This window comes from Heptranchias perlo, chromosome 1 (genome assembly GCF_035084215.1).
Source record: "Heptranchias perlo isolate sHepPer1 chromosome 1, sHepPer1.hap1, whole genome shotgun sequence".
NCBI lineage: Eukaryota > Metazoa > Chordata > Chondrichthyes > Hexanchiformes > Hexanchidae > Heptranchias > Heptranchias perlo.
Window position 1 is genome coordinate 36,223,172 of NC_090325.1, and position 12,903 is coordinate 36,236,074.

At 40.7% G+C, this 12,903-nt stretch overlaps 1 protein-coding gene across 13 annotated transcripts in view; it reads right to left on the reverse strand.

Moving 5' to 3' along the window:
• LOC137321323 (transcription factor 4-like) overlaps window positions 1-12,903 on the reverse strand; it is a 534,628-nt gene that overhangs the window by 17,401 nt on the left and 504,324 nt on the right. For all 13 annotated transcript variants that reach the window (XM_067983744.1, XM_067983725.1, XM_067983754.1 and 10 more), the window contains one exon: window positions 6,820-6,955. In XM_067983744.1, the coding sequence (XP_067839845.1) occupies window positions 6,820-6,955 (136 nt within the window). The remainder of the gene's footprint in view (window positions 1-6,819; window positions 6,956-12,903) is intronic.

Consider the following 12,903-nt stretch of genomic DNA (forward strand, 5'->3'; position numbering starts at 1 on the left):
AGATGATCCTTTAAAATATTATCATAATCACAAAAAATCCATTCTGCTTATTTGAATCTGCAATGCTTTGGTAGTTTGAAACATATGCACTTAAACATATTCAAATCAAAGTTGAAAATGATAGAGCATCACAGAGTTATGTCTATCCACTAGTCAAACATACATGTGCACATTCCTGCATCCTCAAGAAGGATATATTGGTCTTGGAGGGAGTGCAGCGCAGATTCACCAGAATGATATCAGGACTTAAAGTGTTCAATTATGAGGACAGCTTGAACAAACCTGACTTGTATTCCCTTGAGGGGTGTTCTGATCGAGGTGTTTAAAATGTTAAAAGGATTTGATAGAGTAGATACAGAGAAACTATTTCCTCTGGTGGGGGAAATCAAGAACAAGGGGACATAATATTAAAATTAGAGCTAGGTCATTCAGTAGTGAAATCAGGTAGCATTTTATCACACAAAGGGTAGTAGGAATCTGGAACTCTCTCCCTCAAAAGGCAGTGGATGCTGTCAATTGGAGCTTTCAAGACTGAGAGAGATAGATTTTTAAAGGTAAGGGTATCAAGGGATATGTATCAAAGATGGGTAAATGGAATTGAGGCACAGATCAGCCATGATCAAATTGAATGGCAGAGCAGGCTCGAGGGGCTGAATGGTCCAGTAGTGTTCCTGACTGGCTACTAGCCAGTATGCAATAGAGGGTTTTCTTGGGCGACAGGTTGTTTGCATGTTTCAGACTTCTCAGTTGGTAGCCAGAAGTGAAGCCAACTCTAAAACAGGTGCAGTTTTTCATTTGAGGAGGCTTATAGAATCATAGAAGTTACAACATGGAAACAGGCCCTTCGGCCCAACATGTCCATGTCGCCCAGTTTATACCACTAAGCTAGTCCCAATTGCCTGCACTTGGCCCATATCCCTCGATACCCATCTTCCCCATGTAACTGTCCAAATGCTTTTTAAAAGACAAAATTGTACCCGCCTCTACTACTGCCTCTGGCAGCTCGTTCCAGACACTCACCACCCTTTGAGTGAAAAAATTGCCCCTCTGGATCCTTTTGTATCTCTCCCCTCTCACCTTAAATCTGTGCCCCCTCGTTATAGACTCCCCTACCTTTGGGAAAAGATTTTGACTATCGACCTTATCTATGCCCCTCATTATTTTATAGACTTCTATAAGATCACCCCTTAACCTCCTACTCTCCAGGGAATAAAGTCCCAGTCTGTCTAACCTCTCCCTGTAAGTCAAACCATCAAGTCCCGGTAGCATCCTAGTAAATCTTTTCTGCACTCTTTCTAGTTTAATAATATCCTTTCTATAATAGGGTGACCAGAACTGTACACAGTACTCCAAGTGTGGCCTCACCAATGCCCTGTACAACTTCAACAAGACATCCCAACTCCTGCATTCAATGTTCTGACCAATGAAACCAAGCATGCTGAATGCCTTCTTCACCACCCTATCCACCTGTGACTCCACTTTCAAGGAGCTATGAATCTGTACTCCTAGATCTCTTTGTTCTATAACTCTCCCCAACGCCCTACCATTAACGGAGTAGGTCCTGGCCCGATTCGATCTACCAAAATGCATCACCTCACATTTATCTAAATTAAACTCCATCTGCCATTCATCGGCCCACTGGCCCAATTTATCAAGATCCCGTTGCAATCCTAGATAACCTTCTTCACTGTCCACAATGCCACCAATCTTGGTGTCATCTGCAAACTTACTAACCATGCCTCCTAAATTCTCATCCAAATCATTAATATAAATAACAAATAACAGCGGACCCAGCACCGATCCCTGAGGCACACCGCTGGACACAGGCATCCAGTTTGAAAAACAACCCTCGACAACCACCCTCTGTCTTCTGTCGTCAAGCCAATTTTGTATCCAATTGGCTACCTCACCTTGGATCCCATGAGATTTAACCTTATGTAACAACCTACCATGCGGTACCTTGTCAAATGCTTTGCTGAAGTCCATGTAGACCACGTCTACTGCACAGCCCTCATCTATCTTCTTGGTTACCCCTTCAAAAAACTCAATCAAATTCGTGAGACATGATTTTCCTCTCACAAAACCATGCTGACTGTTCCTAATTAGTCCCTGCCTCTCCAAATGCCTGTAGATCCTGTCCCTCAGAATACCCTCTAACAACTTACCCACTACAGATGTCAGGCTCACTGGTCTGTAGTTCCCAGGCTTTTCCCTGCCGCCCTTCTTAAACAAGGGCACAACATTTGCTACCCTCCAATCTTCAGGCACCTCACCTGTAGCGGTGGATGATTCAAATATCTCTGCTAGGGGACCCGCAATTTCCTCCCTAACCTCCCATAACGTCCTGGGATACATTTCATCAGGTCCCGGAGATTTATCTACCTTGATGCGCGTTAAGACTTCCAGCACCTCCCTCTCTGTAATATGTACACTCCTCAAGACATCACTATTTATTTCCCCAAGTTCCCTAACATCCATGCCTTTCTCAACCGTAAATACCGATGTGAAATATTCATTCAGGATCTCACCCATCTCTTGTGGTTCCGCACTTAGATGACCTTGTTGATCCTTAAGAGGCCCTACTCTCTCCCTAGTTACCCTTTTGCCCTTTATGTATTTGTAGAAGCTCTTTGGATTCACCTTTGCCTGATCTGCCAAAGCAATCTCATATCCCCTTTTTGCCCTCCTGATTTCTCTCTTAACTCTACTCCGGCAATCTCTATACTCTTCAAGGGATCCACTTGATCCCAGCTGCCTATGCATGTCATATGCCTCCTTCTTATTTTTGACTAGTGCCTCAATCTCCCGAGTCATCCAAGGTTCCCTACTTCTACCAGCTTAGAAATGATCAATTCGGATTAACGCTCCTGAAGGTGTGTTGTAGGAAGGAACTGAGGATTGGATGGCTGACTGAAGGATGTGACTTTTCATCTTAGCCTTTTAGTCAGCTTATCACCAATTCCCTCACATCTTGCTGAAAGTCATTTTTTAATGTACAAGAGCATAGCAATTCAGAAAAAAGTTTTAAAAATGTATCCTTAACCTTTGCACAATTGAGTATCTGAAAAATGTAACAGCTAAGGGCTAAAATGAGCTAAATTCCTTATCACTTTGAGTTTTAAGAAACCTCTTGTTTCTCATACTTTGGTTTTGTATTGTAAAAACAGCTGTACTGTGCCCTATTGGAGTGAAACGCAAACATGAAATTGACAGTGCAAAATGGCAAATTTTCTGGATTTTTTTTCTTCCTGTTCCCAAGCCCCTAATTACAGCTTGAAGTTATGTTTCATGGCAAGCTGGCTGCATTCTCTAAGGGAGGGTCCAGCAATTGTTCCACAATGTAGAAACAATTATCGAATAAAATTTTAATCTAAACTTCTTAATTTTTCCACTTAATTTGACAACTTTCCAAACTCAATTTCATACCAAGTATGGCATGTTATATCATCACGTTCAGCTCAATCTCCCCTACAGTCTACAGTTCTCTAAACTTGACTATTCCAATGCTCTCCTGGCCGGCCTCCCATCTTCCACTCCCCATAAATTTGAGCTTATCCAAAACTCTGCTGCCCGTATCCTAACTCGCACCTAGTCCTGTTCACCCATCACCCCTGTGTTCACTGACCTACATTTGCTCCCAGTCCGCCACATATTGATTTTAAAATTCTCAGACTTATTTTCAAATCCCTCCATGGCCTTGCCCCTCCCTATCTCTGTAACCTCCTCCAGCCCTACAACCCCCCCGAGATCTCTGCGCTCCTCCAATTCTGGCTTCTTGCTCATCCCCAATTTTAATCGCTCCACTATTGGCAGCCGTGCTTTCAGCTGTCTAGGTCTGAAGCTCTGAAATTCCTTCCCTAAACCTCTCATTCCTCCTTTAAGATGCTCCTTAAAATGTACCTCTTCGACCAAGGTTTTGGTCACTTGTCCTAATATCTCCTTATGGTGGCTGGGTGTCAAATTTGGTTTGATAACGCTCCTGTAAAGCCTTGGGACGTTTTATTATGTTAAATGCGCTATATAAATGCAAGTTATTGTTGTAATCTGCAATAATGTTTTGTGCAGTGAAAAGAAATCAGCACAGACTTAAGTCGGGTCAAAATGGTAGTGAGCTTTCTAGTATGCAATTGTTGCAAAGACTTTTCTGAACAAAATTATGTGTAGCATGGCAGGAAAATCTATATTCTACTCAAAGTATAAAGAGTATCCTAATCAGTAATATGTTTCGACATGGATACTGGCTCAGAAATAGCTCCCAGGCCAGCCCAAAGCTGCAACCTCTATTAATATGAATGGAGCTGCTCTGGGAATGCATGTGGCTCCTCCCCATCACTAACGTCTTCGGAGTGTCTCTGGAGGAAGGAGACCAAAAATAGTGGGTCTCCATGGGTGGCAGAAAAGCTGAAGTTTTCTTTTTGAAGGCAGTAGATATATTTCATATGAGCATTTTTCCACAAAGGCATTGGACAAATGCTTTAAATAGAAAGTCCTTCCTCTTTAATATGACGGGTTGAAATGGGTTGTGCCACATCAAAAACTACTACACAAAATAAGAGCTCATGGTGTAGGGGGTGACATATTATCATGGATAAAGGATTGGTTAGCTAACAGGAAGCAGAGAGTAGGCATAAATGGGTCATTTTCAGATTGGCAAGATGTAACGAGTGGAGTGCCACAGGGATCAGTGCTGGGGCCTCAACTATTTACAATCTATATCAATGACTTGGATGAAGGGACCGAATGTATGGTTGCTAAATTTGCTGATGACACAAAGGTAGGTAGGAAAGTAAGTTGTGAAGAGGACAGAAGGAGTCTGCAAAGGGATATAGATAGGTTAAGTGAGTGGGCAAAAATTTGGCAGATGGAGTATAATGTGGGAAAATGTGAACTTGTCCACTTTGGCAGGAGGAATAGAAAAGTAGTATATTATTTAAATGGAGAGAGATTGCAGAACTCTGAGGTACAGAGGGATCTGGGTGTCCTAGTACATGAATCACAAAAAGTTAGTATGCAGGTACAGCAAGTGATTAGGAAGACAAATGGAATGTTGTTATTTATTGCAAGGGGAATGGAATATAAAAGTAGAGATGTTTTGCTCCAGTTGTACAGGGCATTGGTGAGACCACATCTGGAATACTGTGTGCAGCTTTGGTCTCCTTATTTAAGAAAGGACATAATTGCTTTGGAGGCGGTTCAGAGAAGGTTCACTCGACTGATTCTTGGGATGAGGGGGTTACCTTATGAGGAAAGGTTGGACAAGTTGGGTCTGTATACATTGGAGTTTAGAAGAATGAGAAATTCTTATTGAAACATATGAGATCCCGAGGGGACTGGAAGGGGTAGATGCTGAGAGGATGTTTCCCTTTGTGGGAGAGACTAGAACTAGGGGGCCACAGTTTAAAAATAAGGGGTCTCCCATTTAAGACGGAGATGAGGAGAAATTTTTTCTCTCAGAGGGTCGTGAGTCTGTGGAACTCCCTTCCCCAGAGGAGGCAGGTCATTGAATATTTTTAAGGCTGAGTTAGGTAGATTCCTGATTAACAAGGGAGTCAAAGGTTATAGTAGGTAGACGGGAAGGTAGGTTTGAGGTCGCAATCAGATCAGCCATGATCTTATCAAATGGCAGAGCAGGCTCGAGGGGCCAAATGGCCTACTCCTGCTCTTCAATCGTATGTTCGTTTGGAAAGTATAAAGTTTACAAAACCATTGGTAATTAGTGTCAAATGATTACAACATCTGATTCGATCAGTGTTACTATATGAGCAATATTTAAAATACCTTCTAAGAACATAAGAACATAAGAAATTGGAGCAGGAGTAGGCCAATCGGCCCCTCGAGCCTGCTCCGCCATTCAATAAGATCATGGCTGATCTGATCCCAACCACAAATCTAAAGAACACAAGAAGTCGGAGCAGGACCCGGCCACATAGCCCCTGGGCCCTCTCCGCCACCCACAGGGCATTGACCGATCCGAACTCAGCTTCATGTCCAATTTCCTGCCCGCTCCCCATAACCCCTAATTCCCTTTACTTCTAGGAAACTGTCTATTTCTGTTTTAAATTTATCTAATGATGTAGCTTCCACAGCTTCCTGGGGCAGCAAATTCCACAGACCTACCACCCTCTGAGTGAAGAAGTTTCTCCTCATCTCAGTTTTGAAAGAGCAGCCCCTTATTCTAAGATTATGCCCCCTAGTTCTAGTTTCACCCATCTTTGGGAACATCCTTACTGCATCCACCCGATCAAGACCCTTCACAATCTTATATGTTTCAATAAGATCGCCTCTCATTCTTCTGAACTCCAATGAGTAGAGTCCCAATCTACTCAACCTCTCCTCATATGTCCGCCCCCTCATCCCCGGGATTAACCGAGTGAACCTTCTTTGTACTGCCTCGAGAGCAAGTATGTCTTTTCTTAAGTATGGAGACCAAAACTGTATGCAGTATTCCAGGTGCGGTCTCACCAATACCTTATATAAAGGTTTCTCTACTTTTTCACGTAACCACCATCTTGGCCATGGGTCATACACATCGTGAATTAGTGCTTTATGGAAAATAAGTGTCTGAACTGCATCAACTGTGGAAATCATAAATGTCAACAGACTACAGCCCCAAAAATAACCTCACTGCTATTTAATTATAGTTTGTAATATAATGTGTAGCCAGCACTTTTATCCTCTTATTAACAGAGACTTATTGATACTGAACCCTAATATTTCAACTCTGAGCAGTTCTTTTCAACACACTATGATTTGTGGATCTGTAATGGTACTCTTTATTTACACTGTAATTAGGTAATGCTCGAAGCTGCCAATATTTACCCCTGTATGGGTCCTGGGACTGGTTTATGTCAGGAGATGTAGCTGACTGCACTGGAAGCTGTGGAACTGGCACTTGGTTTGGCACGATTGGATGGCTGCCTCGGAGACCAACACCTTCTTCACGATGAGCTCCCACCTAGAATTAAAAACACAAAAACACAGATCACTCAGTAGTCATTGCCACTGAAAATCAAATGACTAAACAGCATCTCACCTCAATCACTTAAAAAAAATAGTACAAGCTTCAATACTGCGGCTGTTCAAATGTCTTGACCACGCAGGTGCCCAATACTAAAATTAGACCTTTGAGGATAGAAGGATTTCTTTAGATAGATTGGAAACTTGCTGGAATGAAATTGTTGGCATTTAAAAAATGTTTTCTCCTAATTTACTTCCCTCCTGTACTGAAGACACTGGGGTATAGTTCCATAGACACCTGGCCTCCTAGCAAATGACCATTCCTCAAGAGTCAGCAGGTTCATTCAACTGTGACAACGCATAACAGATGGACCCAATCATGTCTTTACCTGATGTTCATGCACTTTCCATTAAGTTAGTGGTTAGGAGAGGGGACTGTGGCTAACTCGTTTTTCCCTCTTTCTAGCCCAAGGGCATGGAGGTCATTGTAGCACCTCTTCTGCCATCCTGGCTGAGATGATTTAACATCAGCAAAGACCAGCAAACAAGCCTGGACCTTTCCTGGTCTATATGGTTTAGTATTTCAAAAATAAAGCACATAGAAAGGCTACAGTTTCCACCTAAATGTCAACGACCATTGAAAATAACAGACTTTTACTGGTATTGACTGCAAGGAAGGCTATCATCATGTTAAATTACAATGAAGACTATAGCTCTCACATTGTATACAGTACAACTGAGTCCTGATCAAGGTACAAGTAGTTTGATTAGCCATTTTATACTTGCATTCCATTGCCAATTTTTTAAAAAGGTCTGATTTAAAATATTTATACTTGAACCCTTTAAATCCTTCATTCTTGACGTTACTTCAATCTACTTAATCAATACTGGAGTGTTCTATAAAAATGATAGTCCAACACATTGCTAAAAACAGGCAACCATAACATTTATATGTTTTAAAGAATTTCAAAAGTGACGTAATCTTTCAAGTTACTGAAAAGCATTATTAAGACCAGGTCAGGTGATACTGCGCTATTGGGTACTTAGTATCCACAAATTACTAGACAACTCCATGGCCACTGCTATTGTGTACCCCCAGATTTATAGCAGATTTCATGGCCAATGCCACGTTGCATATCCACAAATTATAACAGACACTATGGTTGACATATTGGAATACTAGTTCCGCTCCACTCTTGCTTAAAGAACTTGTTCCAGTTCATCTTTTTGTTCTTTTTTTGCAAGATGATTTTATAGCTCCTTTAACTACTGCACTGTATTCAAGAGAAGTGAGTGTTGTTATAAAGTCTATGTCAGCCTGATATTAAAGTATACTTTATTTAAAATGTTATAATGAAATATCCAACTGAGCTGAGCCATGATACTAATCATTGTGACTGTCATGGCAATACCATTTATCTGGATAACCTTAGCTCAGCTAATAATTATGTCACTCTTCGATTAATTCTGCTTCAGTTGTCACCACAGCCATACTTTCATCCAAACTGGGTGGAAATTTCCAGTGCTCAACACACGGACATTAGTTTCTGTATTTGAGATCCAAATACTAAGTCACATATTACCTTTTCTGTAAAATATCCCTAAAGATCATGATAAAGAATGTCCTTTTAAGAATATTTTTGAAATTACTTTCTTCCCCCTTAACAGTGAGAATTGTATTCCAATTCTATCATTCAAAAACTTATCGTCCTTCCCTAATGGCTTAGTTAGTTAAGTGTTTTACCCGGAGCGTTACTTAGAAGTGCAAACCAGGAGGGCCACTGGTTCAATCCCCAGTCTGCACTGTTTGCTGATCTTAGCCCAGGTAATGGCAGAGGCACTACTGGTGGCCTCAATGTTCTTGGGCTAAGGAGGAGGGGGAAAAATATTCCTACTTCTGATCACTATTCAGTGAGCTCTTGCTGGAAAGAGTCCACGTGCAGATGTCGAATGAAGACAGGATGGGAATTGGCTATGATGCATCCTGCGAATGAATAGCTTCACCATCCATGCTCAGATATGCAGAATGGCTGCTAGGGCAGGATACTGGAAGATGCCCAGCGCACATACTGGACCATATAGAAAAGGTGGGGAGAAAATTAGGGAATTAGGGGTTACGGGGAGCGGGCAGGAAATTGGACATGAATTTAAATTTGAGGTTAGGATCAGATCAGCCATGATCTTATTGAATGGCGGAGCAGGCTCGAGGGGCCAATTGGCCTACTCCTGCTCCTATTTCTTATGTTGTAAAACTAGAGAAGGTTAAAAGCATTTAAAAAAACACAGAAAATCAATGTCTGCTATTATAAAATTGTGCCATTTTATTAGTATACTTTAAAAAGAATGATTATTTTGGCAATTATGAAAATATCTATGAATGTTCTGTAGTGTTGTTACTCTGAATAAGAAACAAAAGGTTGAAGTAATGATAACAAATAATTAAACAATTATATTGTGTAGGATGTTGCTACTTAAACTCAACGCTTTCTGTGCTGTTATAATTTTAACAGGTACAAAGAGAAGCATAAGGTGGATTTTGTCTGCATTTAGGAAGTATATTTCTTATTAGTCTTCAGGAACCTCTGATTAACCTTGGACCTGTCTGCTTCTCCTCCTAAAATAAGGAGCATTGTGTACAACAGTATTAACTGGTCCTATGCTATTTTTTTTAATGTCCTGCCCAATATCCCTCCCTCAACCAAAACCACCAAGACTCATTTATTCAGTCACTCATTCATTTGCTGTTTGTGGGACCTTGCTGTGTACAAACTGATTGCCACATTTAAATGTATAACAACAGTGACTATAGTTCAAAAAGTAATCCATTGGCTGTAAAGGGCTTTGGGACATGCTGAGGACATGACAAGGTGCCATATAAATGCAAGTTCTTTCTTTCAAGGCCCAATTTTAAAGGGGACACCCATGCATTTAATTAGCCTCCTCTTACCTCTCTGCTCTGCAGAAGTTTTTACCTCTACATTCATCTATGTGGTTAGCAGCCTTTCAGGCCAGAGGTGTGGCAATTGGCTCAGAACATGTCAGCGACACCGGTGCTCCTGATACCAGTGTGACATTTACACTGGCTGATCCCGAGCTCAGAAGTTAGAAACAATGTAAAGTCAGAGAATGAAGTTAAAAAACAGACTAAGATTAAAAGCACTAATACAAGAAAGAGTTCACTCACGGATGAAGCTATGTTTAAACTAAGACCATGCTGTTCAAAATGATTTTTTCCTCAAGGGGGTTTTGCATCTCCTCCAGGAATAATCTTAAAGAAGCCCACTTCAGTGGTAATTTCTAGCTTTCAAGCCCAAATTTGTGTTACGAGAACTTACATGAAGGTGATGAGCAGCCGGTTTACAAAGTTCTCAAAGTTACGGGTACAGACAGATCCACCCCACTGTCATTGTTATGCTAAATGTTTCATAACAGTTTTCAGAGGTGGCTTCGTATAAATATGTTTTTATTTCTATCTTGACCTTGAAGACTGCTGAAATGTATGTTTAATATTACAATTCCAGTGAACTCATTCCATCTGCTATCATTTTGAAACTGATTTATTTCTCAGCTGAGAATCAGTAAATTTTTACAGAGTTTTTTTTCTGCTTTGAAGTAAATTCCTGTAAGAAAGGAGGGTAGGTGGGACTGATGCATCAAAAAAAATGGGATGGACTCATCGGGCCGAATGGAATTTTCCCAATCCAAAATATTCTTGATCTCTTACATGCCTTGCTTTTTTTGGATGAAGTGGTAATGTATTTCACAGATGTATATGATATATAAATATAGTACAGCATTTTATATACATACAAAATTGAACCAAACACACATGAGCAAATGTAGATTTGAAACGTACAGAAGAATGGTTTTATCAGGGCACATTTTAATACAGTCTAATCAAAATTTCCTATTGTGAACAGATTTCACAACAGAGGAAACATTATCAAATAGAGATCTGCAGCTACCATGTAATGCTCATCTTTTTTCTCTAGAGGGTGCAATTACACTTCACCATACACACACACAGAGCACAACACAACACTGCACACTCAGTACATCATTTAGTGACAAACAACATGGCAGAACAGTTCAGCCAGGTAAAACGTCAATTCATCTCCCAGGGTGCCTCTACGGAGGCTACTGATTCACTTCCATCTGTCTTCTATCATGTCCATGAACATAACTGACAATTATCTTAATGCCCATATGCTTAATTGTGGGCTTCACAATTCCCTTGCTACTTACCAAAAATCCTGAAGGAATTCAAAACTGGCATCAGATTTTCATCTTAGGGAAAAAAAAATCCTCGACTGCCATTTTTTTTGTAATGCCAGCTAAGCTTTTGACAGCAGCAGCACCACGTGATCCAGGCCCCCGCTTGCTGCAAATACCACAAAATGTCGAACAGCTTTACTAAAAAGCTTGTTGCGCGCTGGAAGCAATTTTATTAGCTTTCCTCGAGTCATTTACTTCTGAGTTCAGATCTGTGTCATTGTTCGCCCAACAGTGCGGGAGCAGTGAATTTAAACCCACTGAAGCCTTGCACTAACTAACACAGAGACCAAGCTGAATTATGGAAAAACAAAACAGACACTGATATGAGAAATGGCTTAATTTGTTTATATGTTTTACTTTTCATATAAGACAAATCAATTATTATTGCTCACAGATGAATAAATGGCGAAATTAACCAAAATAAAATTTTGATACTCTTCCGGTGCAAAGCACTGCACTTTTTGTTAAAGCTATACAAATTTAACACAAACTTTATAAAACACTGGTTTGGCTACAGCTGGAGTATTGTGTCCAATTCTGGGCACCGCACTTTAGGAAGGATGTGAAGGCCTTAGAGAGAGTGGAGAAAAGATTTTCTAGAATGGTTCCAGGGATGAGGAACTTCAGTTACATGGCTAGTCTGGAGAAGCTGGGGTTATTCTCCTTAGAGCGGAGAAGGTTAAAAGGAGATTTGATAGAAGTGTTCAAAATCATGAAGGGTTTAGATAAAGTAAATAAAGAGAAACTGTTCCCATTGGCGGAAGGGCCGACAACCAGATGACACAGGTTTAAGGTGATTGGCAAAAGAACCAAAAGCGACGTGAGGAAAAACTTTTTTATGCAGTGAGTAGTTATGATCTGGAATGTGCTGCCAGATAAGGTGGTGGAAGCAAATTCAATCGTGGCTTTCAAAAAGGAATTGGATAAATACTTGAAGGGAAAAAAATTTGCAGGGAAAGAGTGGGGGAATGGGATTAACTGGATGGCTCTTACAAAGAGCTGGTATGGGCTTGATGGGCTGAATGGCCACTTTCTGTGCTGTAACCATTCTATGATTCTACAAGCAACAATACATTAAACATTAACCTATCTTTCTCTTTCAGATACTGTGCATTTCAAGCAGTCACAGTTTTTTTAATATCTATTCATTTCTACAAGGTTATCCTTGTTTTGAATTTAGTTTCTCCAATCAGACTGGTCATCAGCATAGTGTATGGTAAACAAAAGTAGCTCATTTACCCAACATCATCACATTCAACAACAGATTGCATTTCTATAATGCCTTTAACACAGAATATGTCCCAAAGCACTCTGCAGATGAAAAATAATAAACAATTAAACAGAAAAGACACTGAGCCACGTGATGGGAACGTTAGGAGAGTTAACTGAAAATGTGGTCAAAGAGATACAACAGCAACTTAGAATTTATATAGTACCGTTAACATAGTAAAACATCCCAAGGCGATTCACAGGAGCATAATCACTGTTGACTTGTGCCTTGTAGATGGTGAAAAGGCTTTGGGGAGTCAGGAGGTAAGCCACTAGCCACTGCATACCCAGCCTCTGACCTGGCCTAGTCACCACAGCATTTACTCTTCTCTCCCCTCAAAAAAAAATACCTTCGCCAAGAACTTTCTTGGGAATTCTTTCACTCCACCAACGTAACTTTGG